Source organism: Spermophilus citellus (genome assembly GCF_964194105.1).
Source record: "Spermophilus citellus genome assembly, chromosome: 5".
NCBI classification, from domain to species: domain Eukaryota; kingdom Metazoa; phylum Chordata; class Mammalia; order Rodentia; family Sciuridae; genus Spermophilus; species Spermophilus citellus.
Genome location: NC_138186.1, coordinates 57013819 through 57034566, shown reverse-complemented (window position 1 = coordinate 57034566; position 20748 = coordinate 57013819). Strand labels below are relative to the sequence as shown.

The window sequence follows — 20748 nt, the reverse complement described above, 5'->3', positions numbered from 1 at the left end:
TGGGTTTCTGTGAGATTGAGCATAGAGAGACAAGATCCAATCCAATATTAATGTGTAGCTCAAAGTGTAATATTGAAAGTTCATTGAGGGTTAAAGACAGATACTTACATCTCTTTTTGTATACCAGAGTCTAGAAAATTATTAAAGGCTGTAACTAAGGAATAAATGACAGGTTGTACTTAGTAATGCTACTTTGGGCAGCTCCAGTATACAAGTTACACCAAATATACCAGGATGAATCTCTACATGCAACTTGTCAGAAAGAGATGCAATGGATATCACCTAACATTTTTTTACTGTGCTATGTTAAGGCACATAAGCTACCATGGATCTGTTAGCCAAAGTGAGATTCCTGCTTGACTATATGAACAAGGGTTAGAGCTCAGACAAAACTTAATAGAGGGCTATACTGAGGAACTGGATAGATTTTATATCAAATACTTTCTTTGGAGGTAGATTAGAAGTTAGAAGTGATGGAGAATGAACAGGGTATCTTTAGTTTGCTGGCTGTTGGGTACCACATAAACCCTAGACCACTGGAAGATTTTGAGACTTAGATGCTGGCTCAAGGGATATACTCCATGGCTAGGGAATAGGAAGGCAGCTTTAAGGAATAAAAAATCACAACTGACTTAAGAACACATGAATATAATTCCTAGGGTCAGGATCACCTTAACACATGTAGCTGTTTAAAATTTATAATACAATCTCTTATACACTATCTTCTTTAAAATTTATGTAAAATCATATAAAGTATGTAAATCATTTACAGATGAAAAAATTGTGGCTCAGAGAGGCTAAGTGATTTGCTCTAGGCCATATAATTAGCAAGTGTCAGAGTTAGTCTTAGAATCCACTCTAATGAAAAAAAAAAAAAAAAAAACCTGGGTTTTGGTGAATCCAAATCTTGATCCTCCCAAGACTATGTGTTCTTAAGCTACATATATATGGCCTAAGGGTATTAATTACGTTAAAAGACAACAGTGGATCTGACTATCCAGAAAGAATAACAGTAACCCAAATTCAGAAAGTCAAAGTCTTTGTTACCTTCACAAAGAAGAGGTCATTAAAAAGGCAATGAAGTGGTTCATCCACCATTCCATGGAGCTGTCTGTGCAGGCACTCTTGCCGATAATAGGCTGGGCATGTATCAATCTCAAAGAAGATGGCCATGAGGGTCTGGATAACATAGAAGCACTGCTGGGAATCTGCTTCCTTCAGTTTCAATGGCAACACCCTGGTGAATATTAACATGGTCACTGGGGGACCCCAGACCCACACAGAGATTATTCATTCCACCAGTCCAAGGATGCTGAATCTAATGACATGTAGTTGTACCAATAAGGTAAAGAAGCCCCCCCAAAGTAGGTTTTGAGTCAGAAAGCAGGTGTCTTTACCTTTGCCCTTTTTTCTGGGCCAAGAAGTTTATTTCAGCTAAAATCTGGCTTTTTCCATAGCCTTTTCCACCTTCATACAGAACTGCCTGACCCTTCTTCTGTTGCAAACATGACTGCTGTGCCAATCTGAAGGCCTCCAGTTCCTTTTCCCTGTCTGCAAAGAGACAAGAAGCACTCTGTGCTTTATAGTAGAGACTATTTGAATTGATTTTCAAAGCTAGCTCTCTTAAAAGCTCTATCACCTCCCTGTCCCAGAATCCCTGGCAGAATCCAGAATCCCATTCTTTGATGGAATTTCATATCTAGGTCTAGAAAATCAACTTGAGACAAACAGAAGTATGTGCTGAGGAACTGGATAGATTCAGGGTTTATTGCAGAGCCTAAGCAATAACATTCAGAACAACCAGGCACCATATGGATATGGGGCTACTATTATTTTCTTAGTTTGTTATAAAAATTTCCATAATAACAATTTAGTCTTCAAGGTCTGAAACTGTTAGGTAAAGATAATGGATTAATAAATGTAGATTAAAATAAAAATAGGGACTATATAATGCAGGTGGCAGAATAGACCCCAGTAGCAAAACCCTAACTTACAAAGATTCTAACTAAATGTTGGTACTTCTCAAGCAAAATGGTAGAACTTGACCTGAAATCTGAATATTCAACATGAAAAAGAAATGACAGATCCTCTTCAAAACAAATATAAATTCACTAAGAAGGCTGCTCTCTATTTTTAATACAAACTTAAAATCATTTAGTTTGCATTCCATTTTATTTTTAAAATCATGTCTAGCCATCTACAGCTGAAACAAATATGATCTAAGTTAGAAAACTCACCTAACAAAGGGCAATTTTCATTTCTCGTTCTGGCCAAATGTCTTTTCCCAAACATTCTGCAAAAAAAGAACAAAGAGAAATGTTTTATTAAAAATAGCATCAAGAACTCTTGTCTTCCTAAGCAAGTACTTCAAATAACTGAAGAGGTACAGAGATCTGTGTAAAAGAACTAAAAATTGTTAGGGAGTGAGAAAGGGAAAGTAGTATTGATTACTGCAGGCTCAGAGAGGTAAGTAAATTGTGAAGTACATGCACACACACACACACACACACACACACACACACACACACAGAGAACACCTAGATTAGTGATTTACTGCTATTTTCTTCCTGTTGGAGAGAAGGAAATTCCCCAAAGAAGTAGCTAAGAGCTAAACAGACAAGCTAAAAATCTCAAGATGAGAAAGCCTCCTTTTATGTGTCTTATTCCAACAGGGAAGTACTAGTATTACTAAATTTCATACAACTGAAAATTTACCATTCTCATGCCTCTATTCTGCAAGAGATGAGAATAAACTCTCACCAATAATACTCACATACATCTTCTATGGCCAAGATATTCATACATCCTCCCTGGGTTGGAGATGTTTTTCATTATTTTCTCTGGCAGTTTCTTAAAGTTGTAAGCAGGAAGCATGGACCTTAAATATGTTACCTCATCACAGGATACCAAGCCTGGATAAGCAGCTATCATTCTGGCCACAAGGCTCACTTTAGGGCCAATAACTGTGTTAGAAAGACAGTAAAGAGTGGAAAATTTTTGGACCACCTCTTCCATCTTCATCCCTTAAGTCATAGAGCTAATAATCCAATCTATTCTACCTGTATATTCATGTCTTGCTACTGCCCCAACCAGGCCACAGAATACTGGTCCATTGGTGATACTGATGGAAACAAGCCTGGGGATCAGAAAAGTAACAACTGAGTAAATATATAGTCAGAAGCCTCCAAATTCAGGCACAAAATCTGCCACTCTCTAGATCTAGAAGTCTAGTTTTAGAGCTCAGAATGAAAAAAGGTCAGTGGCTAATGCCAATCTGCATCACATGATGAATATGAAGAACTTAACAAGAAAACAACAAAACCTACAGAATGGTCTCCCTCTTTTAGGAGTTTTATTTGGGGAGTTATTATTGGTAAAAAGATTTTTAAAAACCACTTTTATCTGTCAGATGATTTATATATGCTTTTTGAGGTACTTTCAAATTGATTGCCTCATCTGGTCCTTTGAGATATAATTAACAACAAACTTGTATGACAGTCAAGGCAAATATTTTAATAGGCTTTGAGAAAAGAGGAAAAAACTAAAGGGGTTAAGTTAACTTTCCAAGAGTTATACAGCAAAAGTCAGAATGAGAATCTAGATTTCCAGATCCTTAGATCAGTGTTATTTTTGCTATTCCATGCTGCCCTTAGATAAAACCCAAAAAATGAAAAGTAGAGGAACAGATGGCAATACAGAGTTGAATCAAATAATTCAATGTCAGAGTAATGAATAATCAGAATGTCAGGACTGCTGGTGGAAGAATTCTGAAACAAACTGATCTTTGGAATATACTTTTTCAATGAGCAACTTTTTCATTCAGTTACACATGCATAAAATTATTCAACAAGCACTGAGAAGTATGCACAGTGCCACACACTTAGCTGGATATTTAAAATGTGTGTCCTGGAGAAGTTCAGGCTGGGGAAGAAGGTTGGGAATAAGGGAGGTGAAGAAACAGTTATATGATGTCAAGACAAATATTCTTATAAGAGATCAGTAAAGCACATTCATAAAGCAAACAGAAGGTATACTAACTTTCTGTACTAACTTGTACAGAAAGAGTATTCATAAGGGAGAGGACATTAGTCAGACCTTGAAAGTTGAAAACACTGTTGAAACAGAGAAACAGCATTCTTTCCAGTAGAAAAAGGCACAGGCTTTGGAAGCCTGGTGTAGTTATGCAAAACTAAGTACTTCAAGATGGCTAGAGCACCGATGGTGTTTGGAGTAGGGAGAGGTGAAGGGAGAAGTGATCTTATATAGATGAGAGATGGGAAAACATGCACAATACGGATTACTTAAAAAGAGAGTATAATAGAGAATGGGCAGATTTACTTGATTGACATGACAGGTCACAGATATATGGATGGAGAAAGAAGGAGCAATGAGGCATAATTAGGTTCAAGTTAATGTACAAACAAACAATTTTCAGTGGTTCAGAGAGAACGTGAAAAGTAGTGATCATGTTAACATGACTGTCTCCTATACCAACCAAATTCTCCTGGCTTCCTGAGGACAGGATTGAGGGCTCTCACCATTCATATGCTGTACCCACTGTCCATGGTGAATAAAAGAAGTGCACAAGACAAGAACCAGGTAGTCGATTCTATCATCACCCGAACAGCAAGAATCAAAATCTTCTACTGGTTTAAGATTCTTCCTCAGGCTAAAATGACATTTCCCACTTTCTCCACCTGCCAAACTCCTTTCTTTTTCTACCCAGCACAGATATCCCCAGAGATATCAAAGATATCAAGACTTCTTTGATATCTCTGGGGATAATGAACTATCTCTTCCTAAAGCATCTTGCTTTAGCTCCCAGAGAATTTTATTCCTGCACTTAAATTTCACTGTACTACAAGAAAGCTGTTTACCTGGATGGGGAGGAGGTGGTCTCTTTATTGTTCTTATGTCCAAGGCATAAGAATACTTAATGAATGCATTTATGCACGTGAGAAACTCAAGCACTGGATCACTAACAAGATAAGTCACACTGTACTTTTCTCACTTGGTTGTTTCTTCTTTTTATTGTATTTTATAACTACCCCCTGTTCTTCCTGACAGTCCATATTCATTTTTTATTTTAAAAACATTCTCTATTGAGGAAGAATATATTCTTTATTTGACATATGCAATTATACATGAAGTATTTATGGTACTAAACACCATCCTGATCACTCCATGCTCAGGGAACCATCTTTTCTCTAAAGGAGCTGGAAACTAAACGTATTTTTCAGATTAGAAAGAGGAACTTACAAGGTGAAGAGGAGACATGGAATGCAGTTTAGGATCTGAGTGAGAATTGATGTGATGCAGACAGACATGAACAATGACATTTGTTACTGAGGCTCCAAAAGTACTGCTGAAGCTTCAGCATTTGATTAGTGTGGCATTTCCCAAAATATATTCCAGAACACTAGTCATTCTGGATATTTATAGGTCCTTTTAGAGAAAAGAGTTTGATGATCAAGTACATTTAGAAAATTGTGAGTAAAACTAAATATATTAATTTTCTTCATCATAAGACTACCCAGACCCTTTTATGTATAAATGTATACTGTGAATCTCTAGGAAGAAAATAGAGTTTGTTTCACTACCCGTTAGTATGATAAGGCACTAGAGTTCTACCGAACATACTTAGGGAAATGCTGAATTGGTAATTTGTCTTCAAGGAAAAAAATAATGACCTTGAAATCTAGCTTTCAGGTTGTGAGATTGTCATACTATTTGTCTTAACAACATAATCTCTCTGGATCTTAGTTTCCTTAGGTTAAGAAGGTCAGATTAGATGACTCTAATATTCCATCTTGTTCTTAACATCTATTATATTATAAACTAAATAAGACCAAAACGACAAGGTTATGGCCTAAGAGTCACAGAATGTATCTTTAGGGCATTGTAAGACAGCCTCTACAGGCCAGAGAAATGAGTATCTCACTCAAGGGTAGCACCATTGAAGGCCACAGGTCAAAGTAATATTCAAGAACTGAAAAGATCAGTACTAGAAGGGGAGGCCCTGTATAAAAGTGGTAGGTAGGCTATGAGAGTCTCTGCAGATCCCACCCAAATTGAAAGAAGTGACAACATATATTTGCCTTGGGCTGAGAATTTGAGTATGTTTTAAGAAACTATAGCATCTTTCTTTTCTGTAAAATCAGGAGTTAGATCAGATAATTTTTAAATTCCTTTTCATTACTAACATTCTATGTATCTACAATTATATTAATAATATATGTAATCCTTTGGGGGTAACCTTTGCATATTGTAAGAATCAGCTGTGGAATAATAAACAACATAGGATTTGAAAACCAAAGATCAGGGTTTCATTTCTAGCTCTGCTATATGCTAGTAAATTCTCTTATACAGTCTTAGTTTCTTCATGTCTAAAAGAGGGATATAAATTTTCACACTGGTAGAATGTACCTTAAGTAATCTACAAATGCTCAAGTGCTATATACATGTGTGATAAAATTTTTTATTCATTCTTTTTTTGGGGAGGGGTTGTACTGGAGATTGAACTCAGGGGCACTAAACCACTGAGCCACATCTCCAGCCCTTTTTTGTATTTTATTTAGAGACAGAGTCTCACTGAGTTGCTTAGGGCCTCACTAAGTTGCTGAGGTTGTCTTTGAACTCTATGATCCTCCTGCCTCAGCTCCAGAGACAAAGGGATTACAGGTGTGAACCACTATGCCCGGCTTTATTAATCTTGAATAAGTTAGAGCAAGTAAATTAATCTTTGACTCAATATTAACATTGGAAACAACTGTTTTTCAAATTCATTCATTCACACTTTTCCTAAGGCTTTCTATTGAAAAAAAAAAAAAGGTCACTTGGGAAATTCCAACTAACTTTGTCATAATGCAACAAGGGGCACTTTCTATGCCTTCATTAGTATTAGGTTTTGTAGAAGGTGGTGTGGGTGGAGTGGGAGTGAATATGAAGGCAGGAGATCAGTTCAGTGTGAAATCTAGAAAAAGCAATGGGATCTGGGAAAGACCAAGAGTGAGAGCCAAAAACACAAGTGTTAACTAGCTGTGGTCCCTCCTCTCTAGGTAATAATCATCCTACAACTTCCCTCATCTTCCCGCTTATAAATAGGTAGCTTTGTTTGCATCCTTTCCATATACAGCTATGTTATTTGCACTATATAAATTTCCCTATTTGCTTATTCCTTTATAATGTTCTTGAATTCTGTCATGTATATTCTGTTCCTCTACCTTTCCTGCTTCACTAAATGGAAACCTATATTCCCCACCCCTGGGTATCCAGTATAGAATTCTGTATCTAATAATTTCTGAATATCTTGTTTGCTGACTTTCCTTAGCAGGTTCCCTCCCTATCAGGCAGATTCTGAATACCCTCAACCCCTGCTACCTGTTACTGCCTCCTACCCTGCCTGAAGAGCCCCCTGGGGCCTGAGAAGCTCCTCTCTGCCCCACTTTCCTCCTCACTTGGTCTCAGCAAGATTCTCCCAGCAGAAGCTGAAGATGCTGAAGGAGCTCTCCAGGGCATGTGCACATTCATCTGGCTTCTTATCTCCAGGAAGGCCGAAAACACAGAGGAACATGCAGCCCTGGGATAGATGACAGAGGAAGAACAGTTTATCTGATGAAGGAATATGACTTGCCTCAACTACGTTACTGGTTTGCTACAGGGAATAGAGTATTCTATATGATTTGTGAAGTGGGTACTCTGGGCTACAAAACCAGGAAAAAAAATCTTGGCTGGAGGTGTGGCTCAGTGGTATGAACATTTGTGTAACATGCATGAGGTCCTGGGTTCTATCCCGTTTCATGAAGAAAAAAAAAATCTTGATTTAATGAACTACTTCAAAAATAGGAATTTAAAACATAAGAAAAGGTGGTATCAAGAACCATTCAAGCTGGATGCAGTGGTACATGCTTGTAATCCCAGCAGCTTCAGAGGCTGAGGCAGGAGGATCCTAGTTCAAAGCTAGCCTCAGCAACTTAGTGAGGCCCTAAGCAACTCAGTGAGACCCTGTCTCTAAATAAAATACAAAAAAGGGCTGGGAATGTGGCTCAGTTGGTTGAGTGCCCTGGAGTTCAATCCCTAGTAATCTCCCCCCCCCCAAAAAAAAAGAACCATTCAAGCCAGGTACAGTAGTGCATGTTTAGGGTACTAGCTACTTGAAAGGATTGAAAGGAACCCAAGTTTGAGGCCAGGCTAGACAACAAAGCAAGATCCTGTCTCAAAACAAACAAACAAACAAATAAAAAAACATGCAATTTCTAGTGTTAAGACTATCTGCCCACATTTTCTTTGCTTATAATGTCAAGTATTAAGATGTTGCTCTTTTTCAAGCTCAATTGGTTGAGAAAAATATGATTATTTACTTTGTTATTAGATCCAGTAAAGCACTCCTAATGCTTTCACAAGGCTTTTTCAACAAGAACTGAATAAAATCTTCAGTAACCCTGAAAATTAAACTAACTATAACATGGCATTTCTTAACTTACATTACTTGAAGTTTTAATGTTATATAGAGGCCTACAAAATAAGCAGCAGGAAATCTGATTTACACTTGTGTTACATGGGTGACAAACAGATCATACAAGATGTATTATTTCTCACTCACCTTTAATACTTACTTTCTCAAACATAAAGATCCGGCTTAACTGGCCACCACCTTTCTCAATGACTGTAGAGATATATAAGGCAGCCTCCTGGATAAGATGACACAAATGCAACATCCACGCTGTCTTATGGAACTCAAGATTCACCAAAACCATAGTCACTATACGGAATTCAGATACATACTCCATAGGTTGGCCTTCATCAATCTACAAGACACATAGAGTTACTTTGCCTATGTCTTCAACTCTCAGTAACATGTTCAGGCATTGTAATTATTCATTTCATGCTAAATATAAGCAAATAACTTATGGGTGCCAGGCGAGATCTAAAACTTCAGGTTTGAGAGGTACAGAAAAAGTATGAACCAGTGTGCTTAGAATTAAATTATTTGACTTTAAACCTAATTCCCTGATGAAAACTTCCAGGATTTTATATTTTCTAAGAGTTAGTTTGATATGCCTAACTGTGCTAATCATTGTATTTATCAAATGTTCATATTCATACATACACAATCAAACAACACAAATTTACCAATCATGTTTTCTAAACCCTGCTTACAGTGTAATAAATGCTTCAAGGACAAACAAGAACAAATGTGGCTTCTACTTTCTAGGACTGAGAAAGCCAAGTAAAAGACACATTCATACAGTAATTATATTGGTGCAGATGATAACATCTGCTGAGATTAGAGTGGGGCACAGGAGATGAACTAGATCAATATTAAAACATTATCTCATTTAATGTACACTTATTTACACAAACACACACAGTCTGTGTAATGATTCAAGAAGTAGGAAATAACCTTCTTCAAAAGGTTTTTCATTATGTATTTCCGCAGTGTTTGCTCAAGTGCAGAGTCTGGATCCAATTCCAGGGCAGTTCTTAGTGTGTCTAACAAAAGAAAAACAAAATGTCTCCAGCCATATGGAAAATTAATCTTTAAAATTTCAGAGTTAGGTAGAAAGGACACGTAACTTACCAGCACTTGTACGGTAATGTGGCAGATAATCAAGGCACTTGTCAAAATGCTCATCAAAATCAAATGGGTTAATGATCCGCATATCTCTTAACTAGAGAAAGAAAAACTGCTCAATTCTGTGTTCATACACCAACTTGATTACCACTGATCCCTTATCAGAGGGGCTGAGGACTCTAACTCCCTTATTTATTTTGAATCTCCCCAGCCTTACTATTCTGCCTTATCTCTTTTCTGGGAGAATATCCCTGGCCTCCCTCCAAATTTGAGTTCCAGTGGTTACTGGTTTGTTCACAATAATATGTGAACACCACCAGAGCACTGCCCTATGTAGTGGGAAGTTTTTCAGGATGTGCTATGGACAGAACCAGCTTCCTACCTTCACAGCTTCATCCTCCCTCATGATTTCCACTTCAAACATGTACTGCTCACAGAGCTTCCAGCAGTTCCAGGACAGGACAATCTCATTTGCCTGAGCCAAACGCTGAGCTAACTGGACACCATCTACATCACGCCCAATCACCAAGAGGTATTGCCGTTGCTCATCTCCAACAATAACTTGGGATATCCGACCTGCAGATAGACCTATCCAGAGGGGAAAAAAAAAAAAAAGAAAGAAAAAAGAGAAGCAGAGAATAGCCAAACGCAACTGGAAAACTATACAAAGGGAGGGGTCTAGAATCCCAACATGGCTTTATGTATCATGCCAATCTTGTTATTGCCATTAGTTGCAAAGTCTTAGGTGAGCTCACCTTTAAAAATAACACCTTGTCCCAGATTTCCTTTTCACTTATATAGACCTAGAGGTTGAAATTCAAATACACCTGGGTTGCAATGGGGGGAAGAAGTAAGAAATCTTATCTAAATTGCTCTCAAAATTACTATTCTAATTTACAGCTAGGTCTGATAGCAGAGTACTGAGGGAGGAGACCATATGGTTATACTAAGAAACTGCTACTGTCCCTCCTCAGTGTTACCAGGACTGAGTGACTAGGCAATCAGTATTACACCAGACATGGGTCCTTTTGTTCTACTTCCATTTTTCTGACCCTGAGGGATTTCTTACTGCTAATACAGCAGAAATTTTTGGTTTGCTTATCAAGAAAAAAAAATATATATATATATATATATAAAACCAATAGAAGTCTATCCCTAGCTAAGTCACTTAATCTGAGCTTAAAGCAAAAAAAAAAAAAAAAAAAAAAAAGGGAAAGTCAAGTACAATGGCAAATGCCTATAATCACAGCAGCTCAGGAAGCTGAGGCAGGATTGCAAGTTTGAGGCCAGCCTCAGCAACTTAGTTAGACACTGCCCCAAACAAACAAATAAAAACAGGAAAAATTTTTAAAAGAATGGCAAAGATTTATATTTTCAGCCAAGACAGAATATTTCCTAATACTTGAAACAACTAAAGGACTGGAAAAAATATATGAAACAATGGTTTTCAAAATACTGGATTCAGGTAATAAAGAACAGTGAACCCTGAGAGACAGGAAATAAGCTGTTATTCTAGTTTAGTTTTGGAGAGTTTCCAAAACACATCTCAGGAAGGAGGGAAACCTAGGTACAGTGAAGAAGACTCCAAGTTGAGAAGTCAGAGCTGGGAACATGAGAAAGCCTAGATAGCTAGAGTTCACAGAGCACTGACAGGAGTATTGGAGCAGTAAATCATGTACAGAGGGAGAATCCTACATGTCTGCACTAGGTCCCTTCTAAGTCTTAAGCTGAATACTGATATGTACATGAATATGAGAAAAATGTCTGATGCTGAGGAAAAAAACTACATAAAAAGATTAGAAAAATAATCTTTGTTATCACACAATGATGGGAATAGTACTTATTATCACTAGCCACATATCAAATTTAATTCACAGGACATCAGGGATGGTATTAAGAAGACGTCTGCCTCAGGAATGGGGTAAAACTAGCCTTAGACAAAACATTCTCTGGTCTCACCTAACAAAGTTGACAAGCAAATCCTAAAAGAATTAAGTTGACCATATTCCAGAACTAAGCTCAGGAATACTTTTAGAACTATTAAAAAATCCAGCACCAAACAAAGTAAATTCATGTCTGGCGCCCATCTCAAAAACTACTGTGCAGGCAAAAAAAGAAAATATGACTTATAATAAGAAGAAAAATCAACCAATTGAGCCCATAATAGAACTAGCAGAAAAGGACATTAAAAGTTTTATGATAATTATATTCCATATACACAAAAACCTAGAGAAAAGATTGAACAAGTAGAGACGTGATATACATATCTCTCAAACCAAATATATAAGTATGAAAACTATAGTGTCTAACATGAAAAATATCCTAGATAGGATAAAAGGCAAATCAGATTCTGCAAAGGGAAAGGTATTACTATGAAGACCTAGTAATAGAAATGATCCAAAATAAACACAGGGAGAAAAAAGAGTGGGGAAAAATAAAAGAACTGAACTGTGAGATTATTACAAGCAGCCTAATATGTGTGTAAATGGAGAGAGGAGTAGGGGAACAGATACAATTCTTTGAAGAAATAATGAGGGAATATTTTTCAAGTTTGAAAACAAACACACACCTATAGAATCAAGAAGCTCATGAGCTCCAAATGCAAGAAAAATAAAGAAAACTATACCAAGGTACATCATAATCAGATTACCTAAAACCACTGATAAAGAGGAAAATCTTGAAAACAGTCATAGGGGTGGTGGTGAGAAGACAAATTATGTACAAAGAAGTAACATTAAAGATTAAAGCAGACTTCTTTGTTGCAAAATCTGTAAGGTAGAAAACAGTGGAACAAAAGTTTCAATGAGAGAAAACTTCATCAACCTGAACGTCTATGTTCGGTGAAAATACCTTTCAAAATTAAATATGAAATAAAGATTTTTTTAGGCATGCAAATGCATGCGGCCCGGGTTCGATCCTCAGCACCACATACAAACAAAGATGTTGTGTCCGCCGAAAAATAAATATTAAAATTCTCTCTCTCTCTAAAAAAAAAAAACAAAGTTAAAAAAAAAAGCCTGGCATGCAAAAGTTGAACTACTATATGTTCAGCAAATCTGCACTATGAAAAATTCTAAAGGAAGTTCTTCAAATAGACAATAATGAGTATTAACAAAGACACAGAAAAACTGGAGCCTTCATACATTGCTGGTGGAAATATAAAATGAAATAATCACTTTGGAAAATAGGCTGACAATTTCTTAGAAGATAAAACGTACCATATGACCAACCTCTTCTACTTTTATTTACCCAAGAAAAATAAAAGGATATACCTATACAAATAATTGTTCATAGATGTCCATAATAGCTTTATTTGTAGCAGCCAAAAACTGACAACAGCTTAAGTGTCCATCCATAAATTAGCAGATATACAAACTGTAGTATAATATAGCCACACATGTATCACTAGTTAATTCCTAATACTACCCAGCAGCAAAAAAGGAATTAACTAGTGATACATGCTATACAATTGATGAAACTCAAGATAATTATGCTGAATGAAAATAGCCAAAAAGTATATATGTTATATAACATTTTTTTTTCCAGTGTTGGGAATTGAACCATGGTCTCACATGTGCTGAACTACATGCACAGGTCTATAACATTCTTTTTATTTATTTTATTTTTTAAAGAGAGAGAGAGAGGATTTTTTAATATTTATTTTTTAGTTTTTGGTGGACACAACATCTTTATTTATTTTTTTTACTTTTATGTGGTGCTGAGGATCGAACCCAGCACCCCGTGCATGCCAGGTGAGCGCGTTACCACTTGAGCCACATCCCCAGCCAAACATTCTTTTTAAGAAGCAAAATAATATCTAGCAACAGAAAGAAGATCAGTGATTGCTTAGGAATGTGGAAAGGGAATGGTGGGAGAAACCTTGTACAGAGGGACACAAGAAAATTTTTTAATGAATGTGTTTTTTAAAAAGTTGCAGAAAATCTCACTGTAGACATATGACTTATTTAATCAGTCCCTTTAGACTATTTTCTATTGTTTATCACAAACCATATTGCAATTAATAACCTTGAATATATAACACTTCACATATGCTGGAATGCCTCTAAGATGAATGGTCAGAAGTGGAATTGCTGGGTTAAAGAATGCACCTTTATAGCAGAATACAACAGTCACTAATATGGCAGTATGTAAAAATGTGGATGTGTAACCGATGCGATTCTGCAATCTGTATTTGGGGTAAAAATGGGAGTTCATAACCCACTTGATTCAAATGTATGAAATATGATATGTCAAGAGCTTTGTAATGTTGTGAACAACCAATAAAAAAAAAAGAAAAAAAAAAGAATGCACCTTTACTCTTGATGAAGATTAGCAAATCACCCTCCATAGATACTGACCATTTTTCATTTCATCAGTATAATAGTCATTCCTTATATCTTACCGACAACTGGTGTTTTCTAGCATCTGAATTTTTGCCTATCTATAGGTAAGAAAAAGTATCTCAACGTATTTTCAACTGGCATTTTTCTAATCATGAATGAAAATGACCATCTTTATACAGATTTAAATACATGTTTGTCTATGCAGCATTTATTCATGTCCTTGTCCATTTTTCTCATGTTAATTTTAATTTCTAGGTGCTCTTTCAATATTAGAGAAATTTACCCTTTGTCTATATGAATTGCAAATATTTTTTTTCTCAGTTTGTCAATTATCTTTTGAAACTTTTTGAAAAGATTGCTCTTTCTTTTTCCAATTGGAGCTCTCTTTTAGGAATTACTACCTATCTTTAGCCGCAGATCTTGGCCTTCTCTGGTGTGGTAGATCCCAAATTTCTCCTGTATCTCTAGACTGCATTTTGCCACCAGGGTTATGATGTCACTCAGTTGATTTTTCTCCACTGTCCAGAGTGCCAGGAGTACATTCCCTGTAGACACAGGAGTCAAATATCTAGACTTGTCCTATAGCAAAGCCTCCTATTATACAGAATATCAACTTGATCTGATGTGGATATCATGCAATGTGCCAGGCAAGGTTTCTCAGCACTATATATTATGCAAGGTTAAAATATTGCCTTTGATCTTCAAAATCATTCAGTATACAAAAACCCAACTAGGTAAAAACTGAAAATGTTCTAAGGATATTTTTTGTCATTTTTTCTCCACCAGTATATTAACAAGGGTATAGGTTCTAGCAAATTGGTTCATAACACGTAGGTTCAAGTTAAAAATCTAATTTTAAGGCTGGTTTATTAAGTTTAAATAAGGTGACAGGCAAACTCTGGACCATACAACTGTTAATGATCCTAAGAGTTCTCCTGATAGGAGACTCTTAAGTCTTCCCTATTTCACATTTAGCTTCTGGTATTAATGACCAAATTTCTCATCATTTTTCTCAAAAACACTTTATAGGCACATATTTTCCTATCATTTAATCTAAACTGAATGTAAAGCATATGTGATATTAATATGGGCAAAGCTTTTTTAAACTGGGAGATCCTTTGAGGCAGAGATACTTCCCTAGTGCTCAGTACCTATTAAATAATCAATGAATGCAGAATAAGCAAATATGCCAAACTCCACTTAAACACAGTTTTCCTCACTCACAGTCCTTTAAATAGTCATAAAAAGTACCTGTGATATTAAGTATATCCCCTCCAAAACAGAGCACATCTGAAATCAAGCAAGGGAGAAAATAAGTCAAGATTAGAGGGATATCAGATCATGGAAGAATTACAGTACATTTTTTTTAAAGGCCTACTGTTTTTATTTATTTTTTCCTTCTTTCTCATCTACTTATTCATTCCCAGCCTCAGGACTGAACCTTATCCTCAGATCTACTTCTTTTTTAAAAATTTTTAATTAATTTATTTATTTTGGTACCAGGGATTGAACTCACGGGCACTCGACCACTGAGCTACATCCCCAGCCTTTTTTTGAGTTTTATTAGAGACAGGGTCTCACTGAGTTGCTTAGCACCTCGCTAAATTGCTGAGGCTGGCTTTGAACTCAGGATCCTCTTGTCTCTGCATCCCAAGCCGCTGGGATTACAGGCATGCGCCACCATGCCAGGCTGATCTATACTTCTATATATCATCTCTAAAAAGTACTCCTATTCCCTTCAAAGCCACAAATAGTGTGATCTTATCACCTCTCACCTTCTCAAGGACTTTGCTCTTATCTACTCTCTAAGGATCATTCCCATCCATATCTTAAAAAAATCAAAAATAATCTACTTCTTCTGAGTCTATCTCATTCTTTTGCTATTGGCTGTTTTCTGATTTTTTTTTTCTGAGAGAGAGAGAGAGAGACAGAGAGACAGAGAGAGAGATAAAGAGAAAATTGACTGTATATACTTGTCTCATTTTCCATTCACTCTTTCTTTTAAATATCTCTACTATTCTCTTCTCAGCTTTTGCCGAAATGATGTTCATCTCTATCACCTCACCTAAATGATCAGGTCATCAACAACACTCATCTAACTAAATTCATCATTTTTCCAAGTTCACTGTACTTCATGACATAGCATTTTCAACAGCTAGTCACCGCCTTCTTCTAAGGCATACCATTTTCCCTTTGGCCTAAGGAACACAGTAATATCCTACCTCACTTGCTGCTTTATAGACTATCTTGTAGGTTCTTTCTCCCTAATCATAATCTTCCCTTGGTGTTCCTCAAGTCTCAGTCTTTCTCTTCTCTTTCACTAAGGCTCTTCCTGTATCTACTCTTTCCATATGAACTCAAACAATTTTTATGTACCATCTCTATGCCATTAGTAGATCTCTAAAGGAGATCTAGCCTCTGAGCTCCAGGTTCAATTATAGCTAACATGATTTCTCCACTTCAGTGACTTGCTGGCATCTCAAATTCAACATATTAAAAACAGAACCCTTTTCTAAGGATATTTTTCTTAAAGAGTTTCTTAATATTTTCTTAAGAGGTCAGTTTTTCTCATTTCAGTGACACTATCATAGCAATTCAGTCATGGAAACCAAAAAACCAAAGGTCCCTTTTTTTTCACCACTTCCTGCTGAAATCCAGTCTATCAGCAACTCCTATGTGTTGAACTTGCAAAATACATTTCAAGTTAATCTATCCCTATACAGCTATGTTGCCATCTCTAGATCAACAATTTTAAATCCGGACTATATGTTGGGGCTGCTTGTGAAACTTAAAATATCCTTATTCCTGGATATCTCCATCCCAGAGATTCTGATTTAAATGGTCTAGAGTGGAGCCATCAGGACTTCCCCAACTTTCTCCTGGAGTTGGCAATGGAATCCAGGGCCTCCGAGCATGCTGGGCAAGCATTCTACTATTGAACTACATCCCTGGCCATCAAGATTTTTTTAAAAGTTCCCCAGGTTTTCTAATGTGTAGCTGAGGTTGAAAAACACTACCCTAGACCAGGTAGCCTTAAACCTGTGATCCTCCTGCCTCAGCCTTCCAAGAAGCTGGGATTATAGACATGTGCCACTACAACCAGCTTCTCTATGACTATTCTAATTGCCTCTTTAAGCTTCCATTCTTACCATTCACTCTCCACTAGCTCCCTTTAATCCAATCTCCACGAGGCAGCAAAAATGAGCTTTGAAAATGTAAATCAGATCATATTACTACTCTTGTAGCACCTTTCAACAGTTCCCTTTTGTATAAAAATAACCTCAACTGTCCAATTCTTATTATGAATTCCAGAGCTTGATAATCTTATAGCTGCCTTCCTACCATCTTACCTTAAGCCACTCTTTACTCTGCTAGCTATACTCTGGTCCCACCAGCCTTTTGTCAGTTCCTAGGACATGCCATGCTTTCTTCTTTGTCCTTGGCATTCTTCTGCTTGAAATGCTTTACTGGTAGCTCTTCACAGTGTTCCCCTCATCATTCCTGTCTCAACTTAAATGTCACCTCCTCAAAGGAGCCTATGATCACTTGATTTCTTAGAGAAACTCCCTACCATTTTATTTTACTTCACTTGATTTATTTCCTTAATAGGATGTATAATCTATAATCACTGGGTTTCCTTATTATGGGTCTCTCTTACTAACATGGGAACTTCACAAGGGCAGGTACTATGTCTTACTTTCCTCTGTATTTCTAGCACCCAGCTGTTCCTGATATTATAATATATGAATGCTACATAATTTTTAATCTTCCTCTTTATTCAAACCTGATGAGAGAAAGACTTTCTATACTCATTCCTCATAGGTGAGGGGTGAGTGAAATAATAAAGTTCCTAAAGGAGGTGTCACATAGTAATGATTCTGGTGAATCTCAGAATATGGATATAACTGTATGGGGCACTATCTGTAAATAGTGAGAATATTATTTAAGTAGTAAACAGTACAGGGCCAGAGTTATTTCTGTTGGGCAAGTTTGAATGGGGTTCTGCCACCCAAAAACCAATTACAGTGCTTGTCATAGAGTAGGTACTTGAAATGTTTGCTGTACAAATAAGGAATTTTTTAAGAGTAGGTAGATATCTAAAAGCTTAACACATCTAAGAAAACAGTGAGAACACATTTATTTCTCAAGATCAAAATGCCATAACAGAGTAGAAAGGTGTTTTCTAATATATATATATATATATATATATATATATATATATATATATATAGTATAAATGGGACACATTATTAGAAGACATATCATGAATTTTATTTCTAAATAAAATTCAATGTACAAAGTAAAAATCACCATTAGGTCCCTCCCTCCCTCTCCTTTTACTGGGCAATCAATCAATGGGATTGGAGACTGGATAGAATGGCAGATAGAGGCAAAGAATTAATTCATCATTAGTAATCTGATAAAAACAAAGATAAGTGATGCCTAAGGAATGACCCTTTAGTACCTATTTAAAGTACCCCAGGTTCCTTCTTATAAACCCTCAGGAGACCAGACCACAACTCCTTGCTTTCCTACAAGGATCACTCACGCTCCACGATGTCACTAATGTAATAACTGAAGATGTGGGCCAGTTTGTCCATGTCATGTTCCGACTTGCACGTCAGGCTGAACCTGTCCATTAATGCTGTAAACCCTGACCAACAAAGCAAAAGTTATTATATTAGCTGTCAAGTTTAAACTTTTAAGCCCTCTTCCTTCCATGTATTACCTAAGGTAATCAGATCCTTTCAAGTGGAATAATTCCTTGATCCATTAGCACAGTATTGGGTATTGGAAAGTACCCAGGGCTGGGCTGGTTGCTGTTGTAAATGAAGACGATTTACCTACAAGTACTTTTTTCATCTGAAGCCAGCTGCCTCTTTCTTCCCACCCTCCCTCTCAGGCCAGAGGAAAGTGCAATTTCGCCCCATATGATGGCAAGAAAACACTTGACAAGGGAAAAGGATTAAAACTTGATAGAGAACTCATATGGTAAGGGCAGGCACCTCATGCTACTCATCTTCAAATCCATGACACATATACTCCATATTTATTAAATGAAGTGACTGCTAGGTTGCTAGCAAGTAGAACACGTGGGCGCATACTTAGAATGAGTTAACTGATGGGATAAAATGGAATGCTTATTGGAAAATACTCGGGGTTTGGAGGGAAACTTGGGTTCAAAGCCTCCTGTGGCCTGAAGAAATCCTTTTCCCCGCGTATTAATTTAGTCATCTCCGAACCGGGGCTAAACCAGTTCATCCCAAAGGGTGTCTTCCCGCTCGGAAAACAAAGGCCTTCAAAGGTTCCTGCACGAAGTTAAACCGCGCCTTAGGTTGCCTGGGCACCAGGGCTGTAACTGCGGCCGCCTCCCGGGGATCAGGCCAACGGCCGCCGCTCCCCGCCCTCACCCATCACGTGGACTCCTAGGAGGACGCCCTGGGCCGTGGCGAGCTCGGGTTCCGATCCCCGAGGCTTCCTGAAGACCAGCAGGTCGGGAAGCAGCGCCGCCAACCGGGCCTCCACAGGCCAAAGAGGCGGCGCCGCCTCCCGCTCGCCCGTCGCCATGGCGGCGGCGGGGCTGCCCGCAGTTACCGTGAACAGGTTCCCTCCAAGCAGCTGCCAATCCGCTTCGGTAGCCCTGGCGGGGCCCGCCCCCCAACCAATCCGCGCAGGCTTCCTTGGGACTCCGCCCCACCTGCTTCCCGCCGCTTAGGCTCCCAACTTCCACCAGGGTCTAGGGGAGGTGGTTTCTGAAGACTGCAGGTTTTAGGTTCCTTGAAACGCGAAAGACGCTCTTGGGATAAAACCCATCATCTGGGTTTTATCACCAGAGTAGTAATTTGGGTCACTCTGAATTTAGTAACTATTCAACACTGTCATTTTCCTTTATTATAGGAAGATTGAGAGGAGGTAAAAACTAGGAAGCCTTATCTTTAAAGGTCACAATTTTAACATTATCTGTTATCTGCCAGGACGGGCCTATGGCCTCATTCCAAGAAAGCTCCCAAAGTCTGTTTTTCTCTAGCTCTTGGTTCCAAGACTTGTGATAATGGCACATTGGAAGCTGCTAGTCTTTGTTGCTCAAATTGCTAGATCATAAAGCAGCAATAGGATGAGCATGCTGCGGATTTTCAACAATCAGAATTTGTTTTGTTTTAGCTCTCTGAAAATATAAAAAAGTGCCTCTTTGCACCCTTTAGGTCTAAATGCTTAAAATACCTAATAAATGAAGGCTGTTTTGATGATGAAAGGGCTAATTATTTCCGGTAGTTAAGACCAAATCTATGTTTAACCCACAGGTGACAGAAATTCCTCAGCAGGGTGGGAAAGCCAAAAGGGAGAGAAGACTGAGGAGATAAAACTAGGAAGCCTGGACACTACTAGATTATGATAACAGAGATCAAATGTCTATCTACAAAGTTCACAATTTTAATATTATAAACACAACCTATAATCCAGGGATGCAAACTCCTCAAAAGTCAAATCATTTTTTAGTATTTTTATAAATTTATTTTAAAAAATAACAATTGCAATGACATCAATGATTGATCACCTGTACTCCCCCTACCGCTGGAGGAAAACCTATATAGTGAGCCCCAAAGGAAAATCAAGACATTATTAGGCACCCTGTAGCTAGAAAATGCTGTTGGTCCAGTGGCATAGACACTGACATGTTCAATGTACCAGTGCAATTAAAATATATACATTTACAATTATCCTAAAAAAAAAAAAAAAAAGAAAAAAGCTCAAGAAGTGACACAACTATGCATCAAACCAATTATTCATTCATCTGTTCGCTCTGCATCATTGAAGTCATCACTGCAGTCA

The 20748-nt window shown here is 37.5% G+C and overlaps 1 protein-coding gene across 1 annotated transcript in view; it reads right to left on the bottom strand.

Moving 5' to 3' along the window:
* The window catches only part of LOC308649152 (adenylate cyclase type 10-like), a 41980-nt gene extending 22489 nt beyond the window's left edge, over window positions 1-19491 (bottom strand). Inside the window, exons 1-14 of the mRNA XM_081294563.1 lie at window positions 19329-19491; window positions 18467-18571; window positions 15169-15207; window positions 14319-14462; window positions 9957-10162; window positions 9581-9671; window positions 9404-9492; window positions 8616-8807; window positions 7458-7579; window positions 3060-3136; window positions 2774-2963; window positions 2238-2293; window positions 1398-1551; window positions 1048-1237 (exon numbers count right to left, since the gene is read on the bottom strand). Coding sequence (XP_081150689.1) covers window positions 1048-1237; window positions 1398-1551; window positions 2238-2293; window positions 2774-2963; window positions 3060-3136; window positions 7458-7579; window positions 8616-8807; window positions 9404-9492; window positions 9581-9671; window positions 9957-10162; window positions 14319-14462; window positions 15169-15207; window positions 18467-18571; window positions 19329-19485 — 1812 coding nt within the window. The 5' untranslated portion in view covers window positions 19486-19491. The remainder of the gene's footprint in view (window positions 1-1047; window positions 1238-1397; window positions 1552-2237; window positions 2294-2773; window positions 2964-3059; window positions 3137-7457; window positions 7580-8615; window positions 8808-9403; window positions 9493-9580; window positions 9672-9956; window positions 10163-14318; window positions 14463-15168; window positions 15208-18466; window positions 18572-19328) is intronic.
* Between the last annotated feature and the right edge of the window lie 1257 nt (window positions 19492-20748).